At 58.2% G+C, this 22,207-nt stretch overlaps 1 protein-coding gene across 11 annotated transcripts in view; it reads left to right on the top strand.

Moving 5' to 3' along the window:
* MAPK8IP3 (mitogen-activated protein kinase 8 interacting protein 3) overlaps positions 1–22,207 on the top strand; it is a 62,175-nt gene that overhangs the window by 37,224 nt on the left and 2,744 nt on the right. For 9 of the 11 annotated variants that reach the window (XM_058434220.1, XM_032145113.2, XM_058434219.1 and 6 more), the window contains 20 exons: positions 471–573; positions 829–947; positions 12,055–12,066; positions 12,884–12,901; positions 13,875–13,932; positions 14,296–14,448; positions 15,161–15,242; positions 17,058–17,188; positions 17,382–17,438; positions 17,543–17,713; positions 18,328–18,454; positions 18,761–18,856; positions 18,942–19,100; positions 19,654–19,819; positions 20,619–20,801; positions 20,879–21,068; positions 21,189–21,308; positions 21,383–21,463; positions 21,564–21,631; positions 21,811–21,959. In XM_058434220.1, the coding sequence (XP_058290203.1) occupies positions 471–573; positions 829–947; positions 12,055–12,066; positions 12,884–12,901; positions 13,875–13,932; positions 14,296–14,448; positions 15,161–15,242; positions 17,058–17,188; positions 17,382–17,438; positions 17,543–17,713; positions 18,328–18,454; positions 18,761–18,856; positions 18,942–19,100; positions 19,654–19,819; positions 20,619–20,801; positions 20,879–21,068; positions 21,189–21,308; positions 21,383–21,463; positions 21,564–21,631; positions 21,811–21,959 (2,243 nt within the window). The remainder of the gene's footprint in view (positions 1–470; positions 574–828; positions 948–12,054; positions 12,067–12,883; positions 12,902–13,874; positions 13,933–14,295; positions 14,449–15,160; positions 15,243–17,057; positions 17,189–17,381; positions 17,439–17,542; positions 17,714–18,327; positions 18,455–18,760; positions 18,857–18,941; positions 19,101–19,653; positions 19,820–20,618; positions 20,802–20,878; positions 21,069–21,188; positions 21,309–21,382; positions 21,464–21,563; positions 21,632–21,810; positions 21,960–22,207) is intronic. The other 2 variants (XM_058434217.1, XM_032145114.2) reach the window with 2 other exon arrangements.

Below are 22,207 nucleotides of genomic sequence, written 5' to 3'. Positions count from 1 at the left end.
CCACGGCACACAGCCCCACTAACCAGTAACCTGCGTCGCCCCACGGCACACAGCCCCACTAACCAGTAGCCTATGTCACCCAACAACACACAGCCCCACTAACCAGTAACCGGCGTCGCCCCACGGCACACAGGCCAGTGAGGGAAAGAGAAGAGGGGAATGAGGGCCGAGAGGAGGTCCAGCCACTGGCTTGCTTGGACGTGGGTTCTCTGGGGACTGGGCTTACCGCTGACACTCCCATGCAGAGAGGCTGCTGCACCCCACCCCCCTCCAGGCCCCGCCCCAGACACCCACTGTGCTAGAGTTCAACCTCTGCCCAGCCAGCCTGGGAAGAGCCGTTATCTGATCATCCCCACCTAGCAGGTGGTCCAGCTCCAGCCCACCAGACTCGGGTTCCGAGGGCAGCCATGAGCAGGGCAGAGGCTGCCAGACCCTCTCCTGACCCCAGGTGCCCCTGTGCTCTCCCCTAGGCATGGGCAGCAGTGACGAGTGGTCTGATGTTCAGGACATTATTGACTCCACGCCAGAGCTGGACATGTGTCCAGAGACCCGCCTGGACCGCACAGGAAGCAGGTACTAGCTCAGCCCAGGCCCTGGGGTCCTGGGGGCTCAGTATTTATCCAAGTCGGTGTCTGTGGTGAAGGCTTCCTCTGCCACCACTGGGAGAACCATCAAGGCTGTGGCCTACCGCCTCCATCCACGACTGGCCTGCAGGGCAGCGTGGGCACTGAATGGCCACGGTGGGAGGTGTCGGAAGAGTCTGCAGATGCAGCCACTCTGGGCTGGCCGCTGACTCTGCTCTCTCTCCCGACCTGTGCATCCCAACAGCCCAACCCAGGGCATCGTGAACAAAGCTTTCGGCATCAACACGGACTCCCTGTACCACGAGCTGTCGACGGCAGGGTCTGAGGTCATCGGGGATGTGGACGAAGGGGCCGACCTCCTAGGTAAGCGCAAGCCTTCCCCACCGCCGCCGTGCCTGCACAATGCTGGGGCTTTCTGCTGTTCGTTTTGTTTGTAATGAAAGGAAAGTCCTCTGTCAGCTGTGAGCTAGGAACCCTTTATTTTCCAGCTTTATTGAGTTACATTTCACATGGAATTGTCCCTCCATCTCCACAGGGGATTGGTTTCTGGACTGCCCCAAGGATGCCGAAATCTGAGGCTTCTCGAGTCCCTGCTCTGAAGTGGTGTAGTGTTTGCACCCTCCCGTGTACTCTAAGTCACCTCTAGGTTATGTTGTAGATGCTGTGTAAGTAGTTGCTGTTATGCTGTGTCGTTTAGGGAATAATGACAGGAAAAAAGTGTACACGTCAGTACAGACGCGGCCACCACAGGCCTGTACATTTTCCATGAGGCTGGGTATCGAGGGTTGACTGTATCATAAAATTCACCCCCTTCGAGTGCACGGTTCGGTGGTTTATAGCATACTCACAGGTGGTGCAGCCACCCACACTATCTCAGTTTAGAATGTTTCGCCATCCCTAAAAGAAATCCGTGCCTGTTAGCCTCGCCTCATCTTCTGCACACACCCTCAGGGCTGTCGACTCTCCAGGAGGTTGAGAGGGTGCCCGCTTCTCTGCTCCGTGCATGTTAGCCTCGCCACATGCCCTGGGACCATTGAGTTTGGAGGAGGTTGGGAGGGTGCCCACTTGCCCACTCCTCCGCAGACAGCCCTGGCTTCAACTCGGCGCCACAGGTCTACACTGGACCCTCTGTGCCTAGGTCTGCGGCGGCTGCAAACATCAGGACCTGCTTCCTGTCAGCCCGTGGAGTCTCCTGTGCTCGTGGTGTCTGCTGGCAGCTGAGCACTGGCCGTGTGGCTCTGATCCCCAGGCTTTCAGGCATGGCAGGCGGGCAGTAGGACAGCTCAGTCTGTCCCCTTGAACGCATCAGGGTCCGAGCCTTTCGCCATGGTCTTGCTTCTGCCAGCCCACGGGGTGAGAAGCTCCTGGATCCCAGGCTGCCTCCTGGTGTACTCCTGAGCTGATTGTCTTATCTAGGGCAGGGGGACCTCCAGGGAGCAGAGTAATGTGGGGTGCTGAGCACCAGCAGGGCCTCAGCCTGACAGGGATGCCTGTCTCAGCCTGGCTTGAGTCAGAAAGTGCCCCAGTAGAGGCCATGTATAAGTAATATCATATTTACCATCTTAACCGAGTTGAAGTGTTCAGTTCAGTAGTGTTGGACACACTGTACTCCATGGTGAAAGACAGAATGCTCCCCTGAGATCAGGAAGAAGCCGAGGGGGCGCGCTTTGGTGCTGTGAATTTTCTATGGAACTGTTCTCATGTGTTGCAAAAATATATATAAAAAATCCAAAGGAGATTAATCTTCAGAAACATTCTGCTAAGTAGGGGTAATCTCTTTTAATATTTTGATATCCTTCCACTCTACATAATTCAGATGTTTATTTATTTATTTATTTATTTTTGAGACAAAGTCTCGCTCTGTCGCCCAGGCTGGAATGCAGTGGCACGATCTTGGCTCACTGCAACCTCCACCTCCCAGGTTCAAGCGATTCTCCTGTCTCCGTCTCCCAAGTAGCTGGAATTAGAGGCATGTGCCACCATGCCCGGCTAATTTTTGTATTTTAGTACAGATGGGGTTTCACGATATTTGCCAGGCTGGTCTTGAACTCCTGACCTCAGGTGATCCACCCGTCTCAGGCTCCCAAAGTGCTGGGATTACAAGTGTGAGCCAGCATGCCCGGCCGATAATGTATATTTTTTAGCTATTTTTTTATTTTTTGAAAAAATTATATATGCTTATAATAATATTTAAATAATATCAGCAAATGCCAAGAAGAGAGTAAAAACCAGAGGGAACCTCCCCACCATGCTATGATTTTTTTTTTTTTGAGACGGAGTCTCACTTTGTGGCCCAGGCTGGAGTGCAGTGGTGCGATCTCGGCTCACTGCAACCTCTGCCTTCCCGGGTTGAAACGATTCTCCTGCCTCAGCCTCCTGAGTAGCTGAGATTACAGGCATGCACCACCATGCCCAGGTAATTTTTGTATTTTTAGTAGAGATGGGGTTTCACAGTGTTGGTAAGGCTGGTTTCGATCTCCTGACCTCGTGATCCACCCACCTCGGCCTCCCAGAGTGCTGGGATTACAGGCGTGAGCCACCGCTCCTGGCCGATTGTTTTAATGTCTTGGTGACACCCTACCGGGCACCATGGCCCATGGCCCACAGACGTATGACACATGTGTACGCAGAACACACAGTGTCAGGTCACAGCTGCCCTTCTCATTGTGGGCGGTATCTTATTTCCATGGGTGGCAGCACTGACGGGCACGGCCACCGTCGGTCCTTACTGCAGCATCAAGCCGTCCTCCTGCCAGTGTCCCCATTTATAGATGAAGAAACTGAGGCCGGGCATGGTGGCTCACGCCTGTAATCCCAGCACTTTGGGAGGCTGAGGCGGGTGGATCACTTGAGGTCAGGAGTTTGAGACCAGCCTGGCCAACATAGTGAAACCCGTCTCTACTAAAAATACAAAAAAAAATTAGCTGGGCCTGGTGGCGGACACCTGTAATCCCAGCTACTCGGGAGGCTGAGGCAGAAGAATCGTTTGCACCCAGGAAGCGGAGATTGCAGTGAGCCGAGATCGCACCATTGCACTCCAGCCTGGGTGACAGGGAGAGGGACTCTGTCTCAAAAAAAAAACTGAGGTCAGAGAGGGTGAGATGACGGTGAGAGCTCGGACTGGAACGCAGGTCCAACCCAGAACAGCAGCCCTAACTCTGAGCAAGGTCTGTGCTGTTCAGCAGCTCTAGAGATGTGATGTCCACACTATGTAATTGATTCACTTACTGTGTACAGTCCAGTGGGTCTTAGCATGCTCGGTGTTTAGAGTCACATCGTCTTCACCCCCAAAAGGAAACCCCGTGCCCATTAGCAGTCGCTTTGTCTCCCCCTCCCCGGCCCCAGGCAACCACAAATCCACGCTCTGTCTCTGTAGATTTGCCTGTTACAGACATTTCATAGCAATGGGCCTTTTCTGCCTGGCTTCTTTAACGTTGTGTCACATCTTCAGGGTCTATCCCAGCTGCAGCATGTCAGTGCCTCCTGGCTTTTCACTGCTGAGTAGTGCCCGTCGCACGGACAGACCACGTGCTCATCTGTTTGCCCTGATGGGCCCCTGCTTGGTGCTTTCCACCTTTGGGGGGCTGTGAATCGTGCTCCAGCCACACTCTGACCCCCGCCCGGCTCCAAGAGATGACCGGGATTGGCAGCTTTCTCACCACCCAGGGACTCTGTGGCCTGCACATCTGCCCACCCTGCTGGCTGTGGTACCCTGTGCTCAACCCGTGGCTTTTGTGCTGCCTTGCCCTGCTGCACAGCCACTGCCTGCAGCGCCCACCTAGAGGGCACTGGCCAGGAGCCTGCTTTTCCACGAGACCCTGAGGCAGTCCTTTTCTCATACCACGATGAGGCCTCAAGTCACTGTGCGTTCCATGCCTTCTGTGCACTCTGGGCTCTGCCACCCTACTCTGCAGGGTGCTGGTCATCTGGGCACCGCCGAGCTCAGGCTGGCATGACAGGCTGCTCTTGGCAGTAAGAGACCTTTTGGTGCCTTTCCAGAGCCTTAAACATAATGCGTATAAGAAAAGCAGGGAGACCAGGCACAGTCCCTCACACCTGTAATCCCAGAGCTTTGGGAGGCCAAGGCAGGAGGATCACTTGCGCCTACGAGTTCAAGACCAGCCTGGTCAACGTAGCGAGACCCCATCTCTACAAAACATTTTATAAAACATTAGGCAGGCATGGTGGTGTGCACCTGTAAGTCCCAGCTACTTGGGAAGCTGAAGTAGGAAGATCACTTCAGCCTGGGAATTTGAGGCTGCAGTGAGCTGTAGGCACGCCACTACACTCCAGCCTGGGCAACAGAGTGAGGCCCTGTCTCTTAAAAAAAAAAAAAAAAAGAAAAGAAAAGGAAAAGAAAAAGTCAGGCAGTTCTGATGAGTGAGGACCTCCTGCTGCTGCAATCTGTTGATGGAAGGTTTTTGAAACAGAGGAGCCTGCTCTCTGGCAACCAGGATGGACGAATGAGCTGGGGCCTGCGCCCCTCTGCCCTAATCAACTTGCCCCATGTCCAGCTCAGCTGCAGAACGGGCACAAACTCCTGAAGACAGCAGGAAAAGGAGTACACCCTTGTGTGGCTGCCAAGCAGGAGAGAGCCTGGAGCCTGCACGGATCTGGGAGAGAGCATCATTTCAGAAACACGTCCGCTTTGCACGTGACGGGAGGGTGCTTCTGCCGAAAGTCGGCAGGTGGAGGGTGACATCCCTCCATCCAGGGCCTACGTGGGCGGCCCTGCACCTCTCTCAGCATTTTTACTCTGAATTCCTTTGGTGATGGAGAAATAAAAAGAGCCCACGTCGGGCATCTGTTGTATTCCATCGAATCTCAGACAACACCAATTTTAAGACTTTTTTTGTTTGTTTGTTTGTTTGTTACCTATAGAGGTGGGCTGTTGCTATGTTTCCAGGGCTGGTCTCAAACTCCTAGACTCAAGTGATCCTCCCACTTTGGCCTCCCAAATCACGCTGGAACTACAGGTGTGAGCCACCGCACCCAGCCCACATACCATTATTTATTTATTTATTTATGTTTTTGAGACAGAGTCTCGCTCTGTCGCCCAGGCTGGAGTGCAGTGGTGCGATCTCAGCTCACTGCAAGCTCTGCCCCCCGGGTTCATGCCATTCTCCTGCCTCAGCCTCCCAAGTAGCTCGGACTACAGGTGCCCGCCATCATGCCCGGCTAATTTTTTGTATTTTTAGTAGAGATGGGGTTTCACGGTGTTAGCCAGGATGGTCTCGATCTCCTGACCTCGTGATCCGCCCGCCTCGGCCTCCCAAAGTGCTGGGATTACAGATGTAAGCCACCGTGCCCGGCCCCACATACCATTATTTTAGGAATCTTCAAGAAAGAAAAAACTGCTGCAAATGAAACTATAATGTGACAGTGATTATTTAAGACCTACTGAAATTTCAGAAATGTTAACATGAGGAAAAAATGTGCATCTTAGAATTGGCGTAATAGGACCGGCCAGGCGCAGTGGCTCACGCCTATAATCCCAGCACTCTGGGAGGCCGAGGCAGGTGGGTCGTGAAGTCAGGAGTTCAAGCCAGCCTGGCCAAGATGGTGAAACCCCATCTCTACTAAAAATACAAAAAAATTAACTGGGCGCAGTGGCAGGCACTTGTAATCCCAGCTACTTGGGAGACTGAGGCAGGAGAATTGCTTGAACCTGGGAGGCAGAGGTTGCAGTGAGCCGAGATCGCGCCACTGCACTGCAGCCTGGGCAATGACAGCGAAACTCTGTCTCAAAAAAAAAAAAAGAAAAAAAAAATTGGCCTAATAGGGAGTAAGGGAATCAACGCTCACTGAGCATGTCTCTGGTGCTGGGATCTGTACCAGCTATTACCGCACTACCTGATGGGAATTTCACAGCAAATATTCACTGAGGAACTTATTTTTCTGTTTTACAAATGACTAACACTCAGAGAAGTTATACTACGTGCCCTACATTGCTGAGCTGGAATCTGGAATCCGCACAGCTGATCTTTCTCTCCGCTCTGCTCTGCACGGATGAGGCAGCCCTCAGGAGAGATTCCACCGACGTAGTAGCCGGACATAGAAACTGTCCACATACAGGCCGGGCGCGGTGGTTCTCGCCTGTGATCCCAGCACTTTGGGAGGCCAGGGCGGGCGGATCACAAGGTCAGGAGTTCGAGACCACCCTGGCCAACATGGTGAAACCCCGTCTCTACTAAAAATACAAAAATTACCCGGGTATGGTGGCGTGCCCTGTAGTCCCAGCTACTCAGGAGGCTGAGACAGGAGAATCCCTTGAACCTGGGAGGCAGGGGTTGCAGTGAACTCAGATCACGCCACTGCTCTCCAGAGCGAGACTCCGTCTCGGAAAAAAAAAAGAAGAAGAAGAAGAAAATATCCACAAATAACCTTGAGAAAAGACAAGCCTGTGTAAGATTAGGAAGCGCCACTGAAAGACATAAAAGAAGCCATACGCGCAGAGGGTGTTGCCACGTGCCCAGACCCGAAGACACGCCCTGTGAGCTGTCTGCTGACGTCACAGGCAGCCCACCGTTCCCACGGGAATCCGTTCATTACCAGTAAAAGTACCCACATGCATGTTGGAGATTTTTCTGGAACTCTATAAACGGATCTGAAGTTGATCCAGTAGAGGAAACGTGTGAGAATATCCCAGAAAACGTGGGGAGAGAACAAGCTTGCGGGATTCCACATAAAGCCGCGGCAGTTGAGGCAGGCAGCAACAACCCGTGATACGAGCTCCTGAGCTCAGGGCCAACGGCCAAGACAGACCTGGAGCCACGGGGAATCCATCTATGTATGACAAGTATGGCATCTCAAACCGTGGAAAACGGGCGGATGAGTCAGTAAATGTACTGCCTTAGTTGCTGCTGGTGTAAAATGAAGTCTAAGCCTGACCTCCCCATAAACAGCAGTGATTTCCAGGTGGATTAAAGATCTAAGCACACTGGCCGGGAGCGGTGGCTCACGCCTGTAATCCCAGCACTTTAGGAGGCCGAGGCGGGCGGATCACGAGGTCAGGGGATCGAGACCATGGTGAAACCCCGTCTCTACTAAAAATACAAAAAAAAAATTAGCCGGGCGTGGTGGCGGGCGCCTGTAGTCCCAGCTACTCGGACAGGCTGAGGCAGGAGAATGGCGTGAACCCGGGAGGTGGAGCTTGCAGTGAGCCGAGATCGCGCCACTGCACTCCAGCCTGGGCGACAGAGCGAGACTCCGTCTCAAAAAAAAAAAAAAAAAAAAAAAAGATCTAAGCACACAATTACGAGGACAACAGAACACAGCTGGGTGTGCTGGCACCTGTGGTCCCAGCTACTTGGGAGTCTGAGGCGGGAGGATCACTTGAGCCTGGGAGTTCAAGGATATAGTGGACCATGATTGCGCCACTGCACTCCAGCGTGGGGGACAGAGCAAGACCCTGTCTCAGAAAAATAAGAACGTCAACAAAGGATAGTAGAACTGGAAAAGGGGCCAGGCGCGGTGGCTCACGCCTGTAACCCCAGCACTTTGGGAGGCCGAGGCGGGCGGATCACGAGGTCAAGAGATCGAAACTATCTTGGCCAACATGGTGAAACCCTGTCTCTACTAAAAATTAAAAAAAAAAATTAGCTGGGCGTGGTGGCGAGTGCCTGTAATCCCAGCTACTCGGGAGGCTGAGGCAGGAGACTTCCGTGAACCCAGGTGGCGGAGGTTGCAGTGAGCCGAGATCATGCCACTGCACTCCAGCCTGGGTGACAGAGCAAGACTCTGTCTTAAAAAAAAAAAAAGAAAGAAAGAAAAAATAAAAAATAACTGGAAAAGGATATTGGAGATTATTTTCATAATCTGGGCCTCTCTATGTGACCAAAGCCATAAAGGAAAATAATGGCGGCTGTGGCTAATGATGGAGACAACATTAAAATCAAAATAAAGGCCAGCACGGTGACGCATACCTATCATCCCAGCACTTTGGGAAGCCAAGGCAAGAGGATCGCTTGAGTTCAGGACTTCAAGACCAGCCTGGGCAACATAGGGAGACCCCCCTCTACAAAAAAGTACAAAAATCAGCCGGGCATTTTGGTGCACACATGTAGCAGCCACAGACATAGCTGAAGTGAATTTTAGCTCAAGTTGAGTTTAGTGTGTAGCCTGAGAATCATGCCAGTCACTCAGGAGGCTGAGGCGAGAGGAACACTTGAGCCCTGGAGACCAATGCTGCAGGGAGTCGTGATCACACCACTGCACTCCAGCCTGGGCAACAAAGCAAGTCCTTGACCATTAAAAAAAGAAAGAAAAGAAGCCATGTACAATAGGAATTGTCAGAAGATAAAACAGGAAATTTGGCCGGGCACGGTGGCTCATGCCTGTAATCCCAGCACATTGGGAGGCCAAGGTGGGCGGATCACGAGGTCAAGAGATTGAGACCATCTTGGCCAACATGGTGAAACCCCATCTCTACTAAAAATACAAAAATTACCTGGGCCTGGTGACATGTGCCTGTAGTCCCAGCTACTCAGAAGACTAAGGCAGGAGAATCGCTTGAACCCGGGAGGTGGAGGTTGCAGTGAGCTGAGATCGCGCCATTGCACTCCAGCCTGGTGACAGAGTGAGAGTCTTTCTCAAAAAAAAAGGAAAAGGAAATTTATAGGCTATACCAATAAACATCTGAAAAGATGCTCAATTTCAGAAAGAATAAAGAAATAAAGAGAAAATCAAGAAAACTTTTTCCCTAAAAGATTGAAAATAAAGAAGACAGTCGAGGCTGACTGGGTGGAGCAGGTGCCGCCCTCCACGCCAGCCAGAGGTGATGGGTGCAGCCCCACTGAGCACTGGTGGTGGTGGCGGTGGTGGAGCAGCAGCTGGAGGTGCAACCTTCGAGGGAGCAGTTGGGCAGTCACAGGGCTGAAAAGTACCTCAAGCCCTCACACAGGGACACCAAGTCTCAGGGGAGCGGGTGCAGTGACAGATGATGAGATATTCCCATAGAGAAACAGTGCAGGGCATTAAAAGCAACCAGGCCAGGGGCAGTGGCTCATGCCTGCCAAGGCAGGTGGATCATTTGAGCTGAGGAGTTCAAGACCAGCCTGGGCAACATGGCGAAACCCCATCTCTACCGAATACTTAGCTGGGCATGGTGGTGCGTACCCATGGCCCCAGCTACTTGGGAGGCTGACGGAGAGGATCACTTAAGCCTGGGAGGTGGATCGCGCCACTTCACTCCAACGTGGGTGACGGAGCGAGACCCCATCTAAAAAAAAGCAACCGGGGTCAGGCACCGTGGCTTACACCCGGAATCCCAGCACTTTGGGAGGCCAAGGTGCGCAGATTGCTTGAGCCCAGGAGTTGAAGACCAGCCTGGGCAACATAGTAAGACCTCATTTCTACTAAAAAAAAAAACTCACAAAAAAAAAAACCACACAAAAATTAGCCAGGCGTGGTGGCATGTACCTGTAGACTCAGCTACTCAGGAGGCTGAGGTGGGAGGATCTCTTGAGCCTGGGAGGTCAACGTTGCAGTGAGCTATGATAGCACCACTGCACTCCAGCCCCGTCTCAAAAAATAAATAAAGGCATCCAGGAACCTCAGCACAGGAAAGTCCCATAACAGTGCTGAGTGGAACACAGGAAGCCTCCCAGAGAGACGGATAATGGGGTCCCGTTTTTGTTCTTTGAAACCTGTTGCTTATCTAGAAGGAAACCTGAGAGGAGAATATTGGCCGTTAGCAGTGGTTGCCCTGGGAAGCCGAGATGAGAGAGAAGGACATCTGCTCTTGAATTGCGAATTGCTTTATTATTGGAATTCCTATAACAACCGTTTTGTCATCTAAATCAAGTGACATTTTTTTTTTTTTTAAATTGAGGCAGAGTCTTGCTCTGTCACCCAGGCTGGAGTGCAGTGGTGCGATCTCAGCTCACTGCAAGCTCTGCCTCCCGGGTTTAGCCATTCTCCTGCCTCAGCTGCCCGAGTAGCTGGGACTACAGGCGCCCGCTACTATGTCTGGCTAATTTTTTGTATTTTTAGTAGAGACGGGGTTTCACCGCATTAGCCAGGATGGTCTCAATCTCCTGACCTTGTGATCCGCCCGCCTCGGCCTCCTAAAGTGCTGGGATTACAGGCGTGAGCCACCGCGCCCAGCTCAAGTGACTTTTTTTTTTTTTTTTTTTTCTTGAGACGGGGTCTCCCTCTGTCGCCCAGGCTGGAGTGCAGTGGCGCAATCTCGGCTCACTGCAAGCTCCGCCTCCCGGGTTCACGCCATTCTCCTGCCTCAGCTTCTCCGAGTAGCTGGGACTACAGGCGCCCGCCACCACGCCCGGCTAATTTTTTTGTATTTTTTAGTAGAGATGAGGTTTCACCGCGGTCTCGATCTCCTGACCTCGTGATCCGCCCGCCTCGGCCTCCCAAAGTGCTGGGATTACAGGCGTGAGCCACCGTGCCCGGCCTCAAGTGACTTTTTAATGCCGTCTTCCTTTCTGTGTGAAACAACCAAGCAGAAGAGAACCGCGTCCTCATCTCTGTTGGAAGCGGTGTTTTCCCTCAGAGCGTTTCCCTCACCAGCCTCCTGTGCAGGGAGGGGCCAGGACCCAGTGAGGGTGCCTCGCCCCACGCTCCCCACCCCTCCTCTGCTTTCTGGCGTGTTCTCTCCGCCCTCCACAGTGGGGCCCTTGCCCGCGTTGTGTCTTCAGTCATCCTTCACCAAGGTCCTGCCCTACCCGGGCTGACCCAGGAGCCTAGGAGTCCAGCTCCAGGCCTGCGTCTGCGGTGTCTCCTGCGCCGCTCTCTCCCTCGCCACTCTCTCCCTCGCCCACACTGGGGGGCTTTTGGAGGCTGGGCACCTGCCACACACACTGTCCTCTTCACAGTCCTGCATCTTGGGGGCTGCAGGGGGCCTGCCCTCCTGATGGGCGATGGGAACAGAGGGGAGCAGGCTTTAGGTTCAGGGCTCAGCAACACAGCCCTGGGCTGGACCACGGCGCCTGGGCCTGGTTCCCTGCAGGCTTCTGCCTGGGGGCACGGGGCACCCGGACCTGCTGGAGGCTGCTCCTTCTCTCTCCTGCCCTGCAACATGGGAGTGGCCGAATCACTGCTGGGTTTTCTGTGATAAGAATTTCTTTGTTTTGCCGGGCGCGGTGGCTCACGCTTGTAATCCCAGCACTTTGGGAGGCTGAGGCGGGCGGATCATCAGGTCAGGTGATCGAGACCACGATGAAACCCTGTCTCTACTAAAAATACAAAAAATTAGCCGGGCGTGGTGGCGGGCGCCTGTAGTCCCAGCTACTCGGAGAGGCTGAGGCAGGAGAATGGCGTGAACCCGGGAGGCGGAGCTTGCAGTGAGCCGAGATGGTGCCACTGCACTCCAGCCTGGGTGACAGAGCGAGACTCCGTCTCAAAAAAAAAAAAAAAAAAAAAAAAAAGAATTTCTTTGTTTTGTTAGTTCCAGTCACTAATTGACCTTGTCCCTTCCTTCCCCTGCCTCTCTGTGCCTCGCTGGACACGCCAGGGGAGTTCTCAGGTGAGTATCTCACTCTCCTGTCTGTCTCCCCTCTGTGTGGAGGCGGGGAGTGGGTGGACGGGGGATGCCCCGAGCTATCCCGTCACCGTGGCTGTGTGGACTGCCCCCCACGTCGCCGCAGCGCCTGTGCTTCTGCTCGCAGCCACCGCCGCTCGGAAGCTTGTTCAGTTTGCTCCACCAGCCACTTGACAATGACCTGGAATCCAACCCCCCCAGCCTGAGGAGTCCCCGCGGGCCATTTCTGAAGGCCCTGCGGAGCCCTAAGCCACGCACGGCAGTGACTGGACATGGCCAAGGCCAGCTCTGGGGCCTCCCCTGCTGTCAGGCACACCCCAGAAGTCAGGGGTCCTTGAGGCCCCTACGAAGCCCAGCCCAGGGTCCCCTCCCCACGTGGGTGGACAGGTCGAGTCCTGCTCTCTGGCTGCACAGCAGGAGGCTCTGAGGCCCCACCCAGAGGCTGTCCAGGTGCAGCCCCCCAGCCTCCAGGCGCAGCCCATCCCCACAGGGGTGCCTTCTGTCCTCAGCCCCACCCAGCCCAGAATTTGGGGTGAGATGTTAGCTGCCTGCTCCACAGGTGACACTGGCCTGGTAGTCTTCACGTAACCCGAAGGATAAACTTTCCAGAAGGAGTAGCTGGCTCCATCCCATCTCCTGCCCTCCTAACTCCCTCCTGCGCCCACCCTAACCCAGCAGACCCCGCTCTGAATTCCTCCCAGCCTGCTGTCCACACGGGCTTAACGCGCTTCTCTTCTCTCCCTTTCTCCCTCTCCTCCCGCCCTGGTTGCCCATCTCCTGTGGGACGGGGACGGCTCCCTAGTGCGCGATGATTTCTTTGGTAAGGCTGAGGCCCCGTTCCAGCGCGCGTCGCTCCTCCACCCCGACATGGTCTCCTGCTTCATGAGCCGTTTGCTTTGTTCTGCATGATGGGGACAGTGTTGGGGCCGCCGGGGTCAGGGGGGCAGCCCTGGGTGAAGCTCGCTTTGTCCAGGCTGCCTCTGGGCTGTGGGAGGTGGCGACTTCCCCCAAGGGACAGACTTGAAGGCCCGAGGAGGGCAGCCCCAGCCTCTCTGAACCCCCACAAGTGCAGGGCAGACCCTGCCTGTGGGGAGGAAGGCCCGTGTTTGAGGCAAGGGAGGTCATGATAGAGACAGCAGGCAGGACCCCTGAGCCCAGGCACAGAGGCGTGTGATGCTGCTTCATGACTGCGTAGACAGTGGGGGAGTGTGTGGGAGGGCAGGACCTTGGAGTTTCTTTCCATCCTTTGGGGGTTTCTGGGGCATGCTTGCAGGGAGCTCAGTCCAGGTCCACTTGGGGCCTGGTGGCAGAGGAGCCATCAGTCCTGCCAGGGAGCCAGGGAGCCCTGTCCTCACAGCCGTGCCCCATCGCTGCACCCCAGCCCTGCTGGCCCTGCCGTGAGGGCCAGGCCTCTCCTTGTCCACCTGTCCCCTCACCGCAGCTCCAATATCACTTGCCTGAGGGTGGTGGCTCCAAGAGGGCCTGCCTGGTGACGGACCTGTTGGGGGCACTGAGGTGGCAGCACAGCGGCCATTCAGGGGCCTGCATCCGGCCAGCCGGCCTGTGACATTGGTCGGACATGAGAACCACCCCAAGGCCTGGGAGCCTGCTCTCTGCACAGACTGCGGGCCCAGCATGAGCCCCGCCCTTCACGGCCCCCGCTCCCTGCAAATCGGGCATCACCCCCAGCCAGGCTACCCTCTTCGGAAGCGTTGTTGCCCTGAGGCAGGTGCGGCGGCATCAGGGTCCTGTCTTGAAGGGCACAGGTGAAACCTCCGCACCTTCTATTTCAGGAATGGGCAAAGAAGTGGGGAATCTGCTACTGGAAAACTCACAGCTTCTGGAAACCAAGTAAGAGTGCCCTTCTCCTGTGTGGTGGGGCTGAGGCAGCCCTCCTCATCAGGGCTGGGAGAGTGAGCCGGGCCGGAGGGCGCCTTGGGAGCACCTGGCTCCACCGCCGGCAGCTGTCCTCATCTCCGGCGGGAGGAACTTGGAGCAGGACTCTGCCTGGTTTCTTTAGAAAGCTTATCTCCAGGAGCCTCTAGCAAGGGTGCTACAGAGTTTAGCTAAGATAGGGATGGGGTCTCCCATTCAGCCACCTTCTTAACCAGGCTGTGCCTTCTCCAGGGCGGAAGTGCAGGCGCCCCTGGGAAGGCCCCTTCACGTACCTGTATGCCGCGCTCGTGGCACTCCCATCTTTCTGCTTTTTCAAAGAAACGCCTTGAACGTGGTGAAGAACGACCTGATTGCCAAGGTCGACCAGCTGTCTGGGGAGCAGGAGGTGCTGAGGGGTGAGCTGGAGGCTGCCAAGCAGGCCAAAGTCAAGCTGGAAAACCGTATCAAGGAGCTGGAAGAGGAACTGAAAAGGTGAGGGCAGGGCATGGAAAGCTGTTCACAGAGGGACCCCGGCCTCAGGGCTCTGGAGTGGCTGCCTCCTCCAGTGCCTGCTCTCCAGCCTGAGTGGCTTTGTGCACAGCCTGCCTACCCCCAGCTCAAGCTCACAGCCACTCCACCCCGACCAGCCGAGTGGGGCCGTGGTCTCCTCCTGAGCCTACTACAGCGCACGCTGGTCCTGTCTTACGCGTTCCTTCTCTGCACAGCGTCGTGCGGGGCTCGGCACAGCTCACACCATCCCACTCCTCCAGCCCTCTGATCAGCCAAGGTTTGGCCATGGCCCCTGGAGAGCTGTATGTTGGGGCTCCATCCCTTCTCTGATGGACAGAGGAGGTGTGGGGTCCCTGAGACCATGCCTCTGCCCAAGAAGGGACCCAGATCCACTCTGGGTTTGCCAAAGCCAGGGCCCCTCTGCTTTGCCCCCCTCCGCATTCCCGGGCAGCCAGGATGGAAGGCTGGGCTTCAGGGCACTCACGCAGCAGTGGCTCAGGGCTACCTGTCCCCAGGGTACTGGCAGAAGCGTTCAGGGCCCTGAAGCAGACGGCTGCTGCAGGGGTCCCTGTGGGGAGAGCCCCCAGCCCTGCACAGAGGCAAGGACACAAGTTTGGGGTGGGCACTGCCCGCTATGTGTTCCCGAGGCCCCTGGGAGGCCCTCACCCTCCCTGCCTCCTTCCCCTTCTCACAGAGTGAAGTCTGAGGCCATCATTGCCCGCCGTGAACCCAAAGAAGAGGCGGAGGATGTAAGCAGCTATCTCTGTACAGAATCGGTACATCCACTCTTCACTCTTCACATGCGGGGCGTCCACCATTCACTATTCACAGATGGGGCAGCCACCACTCACCATTCAGACACAGGGTGGCCACCATTCACCATTCACAGGCGGGGCAGCCACCATTCACCATTCACAGGTGGGGCGGCCACCATTCACTATTCACCATTCACAGGCGGGGCGGCCACCATTCACCATTCACCATTCACAGGCGGGGCGGCCACCATTCACCATTCACAGGCGGGGCGGCCACCATTCACTATTCACAGGCGGGGCGGCCACCATTCACTATTCACAGGCAGGGTGGCCACTGTTCCCACACATTCACACGCTGGGTGACCACTGTTCATACGCATTCACACGTGGGGCAGCCATCATTCCCACACATTCACTCGCTGGGCGGCCACCATCCACCATTCACACGCAGTACCTTTCACTATTCACACGCAGTATGTCCATTCACCATTCACACTTAGTACCTTTCACTATTCACACACAGCACATCTTACTGTTTACACTCGGGGCATGGGCATTGGGGGGTGGCTCCCGGGGACTCACCGGCCCTTTTGTCTCTGTACAGAATCAGCATATCCCACTATTCACATGCAGGGCTGGGGTGGGCACGGGCAGGGGGCCCAGGCAGGCTCCTGGGGACTCGCTGGCTCTTCTGGGCTGACAGCTCTCCCACCCCTCTTGGGTGACACCTGTCCCCAGCGGCATCATCTGCCACCCCACTCCCGAGACCACATGGAGTCAGAACCAGGCCCTTGGGCAGGACCACAGCCCTGGAAGGATGCCGGGTCCCCTGTCAGCACCCAAGTCCTGGTGCATGCCTTTTGTATGGTCACAAGCGGGTCTCCCTGGCTCTGCACCCTGGCCAGTGCTCCAAGTCAGTCACCTGCTGTCCCCTTCTCAGGACCTACCCCACCCCTGAGGAGCCCGGGAGGCCCCAGGGCAAGCTCTCTGCTGCCTAGGCATTGCAGGCCCTCCCCTTTAGAACCACCACCCCTCCAGAGGAGAGGCCAGAGAGAGCACTGCCTGTCAGTTGGCCACCGGCCTCCTTCCTTAAGGAGAGCAGGCCCGGCTCCAGGGAGGATGCCGGCCTCACCTGCACTAGCTCAGTCACCTGGGGGCCATGGTGATGATAAAGTGAGGTTGTATGTCTCTGGCCATCCTGTGCACCCTGCACCCCCCATGGTCTAGGAGAAACACAAGTGGAAGGCGATTCATATCCCCCCTGCAGCCCCTCCTACATGAGCTGAAAGTGCCACTGGTCCTGGGCCTCTGCCCCTTGTCACGGCCTGAGGCTGGACATGCACCTGCAAGCACGGAGTGCTGAGTGCCAGGGGCCCTGTGGGGACTCACACTTCCCCACTCCCTGGCAGCTCTGCTGAGCAGCCCTGGGTAGGGGAGCAGACCGCAGGCCCCACACGGGTCTGTCAGAACCCAAAGTGTTCAGCCGGCTGCACCCTTCCTAGAGCATCCCATCTGCTCATCTCACACTGGTCCAGTCCCACCTGCACCTCACCTGAGGCATTTGGGGCCTCCACGGACATGCAGGGAAAATCACCCACATCGTGCCTCATGCGTGTCATGGCAGCCCTGGCAGGGTCAGGCCAACTCCGGGTTCCCTTCCCCCGTTGCCGACACCCCTCCACACCGCTTCTTGCCTGAGGATCTGAAGGAAATTGGCACTGAGATCCACCTACACCTGGAGGCCACGCCCTTGCCCCGGTGGAGGCACCCCAGGAGGAAGCAGGTGTAACCCAACCTCCCAGGGCTGGCTGAGCCTCTGTGCCTCTCCCTCTGCAGGACAAAATCCCCATGGCCCAGCGCCGCCGCTTCACGCGGGTGGAGATGGCCCGTGTGCTCATGGAGCGGAACCAGTACAAGGAGCGGCTGATGGAGCTGCAGGAGGCTGTGCGGTGGACGGAGATGATCAGGTGGGAGCTGCCGCCGCCCCAGGAGGGGCTGTGGGATCACCCCTGACGGCAGGACTGCGGCTCCCTCCTCGGCACCTCCCTGTCTTCTGGGGGGACTGAAGTGCGCCGGGTGCTTCCTGGTGGGAGCCCAGAGAGTCTCAGGCAAGGGAGGCGTGAGGGCGCTAGCAGCTGCTCCCTGTGCCCTCCCCTGCAGAGCGTCCCGAGAGCACCCATCCGTCCAGGAGAAGAAGAAGTCGACCATCTGGCAGTTGTAAGCTGGGGGCCCCTAGGGGGTGTGGGCAGCGGCTGCAGGGGAAGGGGCGGGGAGATTCCCTGGTCCTCTGCCCACCCCTCACCTCCCTGTGCCTCCGGCAGCTTCAGCCGCCTCTTCAGCTCCTCCTCCAGCCCCCCTCCAGCCAAGCGCCCCTACCCCTCGGTGAACATCCACTACAAGTCACCCACCACGGCCGGCTTCAGCCAGCGCCGCAACCATGCCATGTGCCCGATCTCAGCAGGCAGCCGGACCCTGGAATTCTTCCCTGACGAGTGAGTGTCCCACAGCCCCTACTTGTGGCCTGCAATGGGGTTGGGGAGGCCCTGTCCTGAGGCCCCTCCCCTCCAGGCCCTGAAACGGGACTTTGAGGGCAGCCTCCACCTTGCTGGCCACATGCCAGGGGTCCTGACCCCTCCCTGCACACTGCCTGCCCCTCCCTGCAGCGGGGAGCTGGGCTGCTCTGGCTCCACAGTGTTTGGTTCAGGATGTCCCTTGGCAGAGCCTGTGCCCACCAACAGTCAGGGGGCTGTGCTGGGCTCCACGGTGGCCTCTGCAGCAAGGAGCCATTTCAGGCGTATGTCCAGCAAGGAGTCGCTGGCCATGCCTGTGCCCCGGTGGCACTCCAGGTCCCGGTCTGTGGAGCCCTCAGTGACTGTGGCAGCAGAGCAGCCTCTGGGTCGAGCAGGTGCCAGCTGTGGCCTCCAAGCCCAGGGGCATACCCGGTGCTGGGAAAGCCACCCTTCCCAGCTGGGCACCTGGTGGCCGCGAAAAGGCGAGGATGGGCCTAGGCGGGCCTCCCTGCCGTGACCTACCCCTGGGCAAGCCTGGGGCACTGTGGGTGCCGCTCACCCTGGACAGAGACATCACCCATCATTCTTCCACTCAGCGACTGCACGTCCTCCGCCCGTCGAGAGCAGAAGCGTGAGCAGTACCGCCAGGTGCGTGAGCACGTGCGTAACGACGACGGCCGTCTGCAGGCCTGCGGCTGGAGCCTGCCCGCCAAGTACAAGCAGGTGCGGGCGGGGACCGGGCGGGGCGTGGGTAAGGGGTGGGGCGCTGTGGGGCAGGGCGAGGGCGAGGCGGTGCCAGGGGGTGGGAGGGGACGGCGGGTGGGGCGGGGCCTGGCAGGTTCCTAGTGAGCCTCCTGGGCAGGGGTCTGGGTGGTCAGAGGAGGAGCCCCGAGGCTCCCACACCCCCACCTGCCTCCAGTCTTGAGGTGGCTCTGCCGCCAGAAGCTGGCAGCTCTCCCTGACTCAGATTTCTGGAGGGATGGGTAGGAGCCAGGGCTCGTGCCCACGGCGCCTTCCTGCTCCCTGCAGCTGAGTCCCAACGGGGGCCAGGAGGACACGCGGATGAAGAACGTGCCGGTGCCCGTGTACTGCCGCCCTCTGGTGGAGAAGGACCCCACCATGAAGGTGAGCCCGCGAGGACCCCGCTCAGGCTGGCTGGGCTGGCGGGAGGCTGGGGAGCGCCGGTGACACCCGACCCCGGCCCTTGCAGCTGTGGTGTGCCGCGGGCGTCAACCTGAGCGGGTGGAGGCCCAATGAGGACGTCGCTGGGAATGGAGTCAAGCCAGTGCCAGGCCGCGACCCCCTGACCTGCGACCGCGAAGGAGACGGCGAGCCCAAGAGCGCCCACGCGTCTCCCGAGAAGAAGAAGGTGAGCATGGGGGAGGCCACTGGGCACCCTCCCTGGCTTAGTCTCAGAACAGCTCACCTGCAGAGCATGCTGGGAGTGAGACACAGGACAGCTGGGGACACCACCCGGAAGCAGGGCAGCGCAGGGACTCCTAGACTGCAGGAAGCAGTGTCTTCCCTCCCCAGGACTGAGCCGCCTTCTGCGTTTTCAGTTTTCACCGCCCAGGTGGCCTGCAGTGGGCTGCACTGGGCTGCAGGGGTCAGGCGGGCAGCAGGCACAGAGGAGCCCAGGAGCGGCAGAGCTTGCTTCCCAGTGGTGGGAGGCTTAGTTTTATGGCCCAGTTTGGGCCTCCTGGAGCTCAGGGGCCTCCTCTGTGGAGGCGAAAGCGTGTCTGTGAGTGCTTTAGAGTGCAGTCCTGAGTCCACATTGTTCTGGCCTGGGGGGAGGACAGCCATGTCCCCTCAAGCTACGGTCAAGGCTGGATCCTGACAGATTCTGGGAGCCCCGTGGCCCCGTGCTGCTGCCGGGTAGCCTCAAGCTCGGGCTCTGACCTTCATCCCGTGCCCTGAAACAGGCCAAGGAGCTCCCTGAAATGGACGCCACCTCCAGCCGGGTGTGGATTCTGACCAGCACCCTGACTACCAGCAAGGTGGTGATCATCGACGCCAACCAGCCGGGCACTGTGGTGGACCAGTTCACCGTCTGCAACGCGCACGTGCTGTGCATCTCCAGCATCCCCGGTGAGCAGCCGGAGGGGGCGTCTCCGCTCGGGCGCCACTCCCTTTTACTAGCAAGCTAAGTAAAAGCCCTGCCACCCAGCACCCGCCTTCTCGGGGTGTCCTGTGGACACGGGAATGTGGCAGTGGACGGCGGGAGGGGCAGCACCCAGTCAAGTGAGGCCCTGGGCCCTGTTTCTGGGAGGAAGCTCGCGGCGGCCTCGCCCTCTTCTCCCTGCCTACTCGGGAACCCACGCTCACCTGGTTAGAGGGCGATGGGTGGGCATGGCCCACAGCTTGAAGCGTCACTCGGAGCCCACAGGAAAACATTTCCTCATGCCGAATGTGAAACCTCCAGTTGGGCCAAAATCTCACGGCCTCACCAGGGGCCAAGGGGGTGTGGGTGAGGAGCTTCGTGTCACCCCTGTGGGCAGCAGCCTTGGTGATATTCTGGGCCAGCCCCAACACTGGGAGGACGAAGGGGTGGCGAGGGCTCTGCCAGGTCTCTGCTGTGGAACCACAGGGCCGTCTGGGGTCCTGAGGGTCTGACACAGGATCACAGGTTGTTTGCTCCCGGGACCAGAGTCTTACTACTCAGCTCCTCTTGGCCCAGGGGCCCACCCAACAGAGCAGGCTTGCTGGAGCTCCAGGCCTCCAGGCAGAGGGTCCTGGGTGGGCCGTGGGTGGAGCCATGTGTGGAAGCTGGGTCTGCTGGGAGAGTGGAAGGCCAGCCCCGGCTCCCTCTGCCCCTGTATGAGTGCTGGGCACGGCCTTGCAGTAGTGGGTTCCCCAGCACGGGCTGATGGGCCGTCCCTCTCCCCAGCGGCCAGCGACAGCGACTACCCCCCCGGGGAGATATTCCTGGACAGCGACGTGAACCCAGAGGACCCGGGCGCTGACGGCGTGCTGGCCGGTATCACCCTGGTGGGCTGTGCCACCCGCTGCAACGTGCCGCGGAGCAACTGCTCCTCCCGAGGGGACACCCCAGTGCTAGACAAGGGGCAGGGTGAGTCCTGGGCGAGTTTCCCCCATCCCCTCATTCCCACGTTTCTGCCCAGCCCAAGCTCACCTCTCCTAACACAGGGGAGGTGGCCACCATCGCCAACGGGAAGGTCAACCCGTCCCAGTCCACAGAGGAGGCCACAGAGGCCACGGAGGTGCCAGACCCTGGGCCCAGCGAGCCAGAGGCGGCCACGTTGCGGCCCGGGCCTCTCACAGAGCACGTCTTCACTGACCCAGCCCCCACCCCGTCCTCTGGCCCCCAGCCTGGCAGGTGAGCTCTTGGGCTGGGGCAGGAGCAGAGGGAAGGCTTGCAGAGGTGGGAAGGGCCTCGGGGTCTTGGGGCAGGTGCATGCTCCGTGGCCCCCCCCTGCAGCCACCGTCCTTCTTGCAGTGAGAATGGGCCAGAGCCTGACAGCAGCAGCACGCAGCCAGAGCCGGAGCCCAACGGGGACCCCACGGGAGCAGGCAGCAGTGCTGCACCCACCATGTGGCTGGGAGCCCAGAACGGCTGGTAGGAAGGGCCCGGGGCAAGGTGGAGGGAGGGTCCTGGGTGAGCCCCTCATTCATCGCCACTTCTTTCTCTAGGCTCTATGTGCACTCGGCTGTGGCCAACTGGAAGAAGTGCCTGCACTCCATCAAGCTGAAGGATTCCGTGCTGAGCCTGGTGTGGGTGACCCCAGACTGAGGGCCGGGTGTCGCGGGGGAACAGGGCAGAAGGGGCCGGCATAGCCTGGTCCAAACCAGTCTCACCACATTCCTGTTTCAGGCATGTCAAAGGCCGTGTGCTGGTGGCTTTGGCGGACGGGACCCTGGCCATCTTCCACCGTGGTGAAGGTGGGGCCTGGCAGCATGTGGTGTGTGGGTGGCAGCTGATGGCCCTGGCAGTGTTTAGCCAAGGGGCTCCCGGGGTTCCAGGCCTCTCCTTAGCCTGGCAGTGGGTGTCTCAACCCCTGATGCCCTGAGCATTGGTGGGGCCTGGCCAGGCCTGAGCAGGTGTCCGGGGCTCCCTCCAGATGGCCAGTGGGATCTGAGCAACTATCACCTAATGGACCTGGGCCACCCGCACCACTCCATCCGCTGCATGGCTGTTGTGTATGACCGCGTGTGGTGTGGCTACAAGAACAAGGTGCACGTCATCCAGCCCAAGACCATGCAGATTGAGGCGAGTGCTGGCCAGGGGCCCCGGGGAGGGGAAGAGGCTCCTGCCGGCCAGCAGCTCTCCCGCGTCTTCCGTACGGAAGTCCACGAGGCCCTGTGTGGGTCCCATCTCCCCCGTACCACCTATGACTCAGGCTCAAACAGGCGCAAAGCAGGCGCTGGCTGGGAGGTCTGAGGGGGCTGCAGGTGGCCCTGGGGCTGTGGCAGGTTTGGGGCTCCCCACTTCCTCTCTTCTCCCCAGCCCTGTTGATG

The sequence above is a fragment of the Hylobates moloch genome, unplaced genomic scaffold (assembly GCF_009828535.3).
Source record: "Hylobates moloch isolate HMO894 unplaced genomic scaffold, HMol_V3 SCAFFOLD_23, whole genome shotgun sequence".
NCBI lineage: Eukaryota > Metazoa > Chordata > Mammalia > Primates > Hylobatidae > Hylobates > Hylobates moloch.
This window is presented reverse-complemented; position numbering and strand designations above follow the sequence as displayed.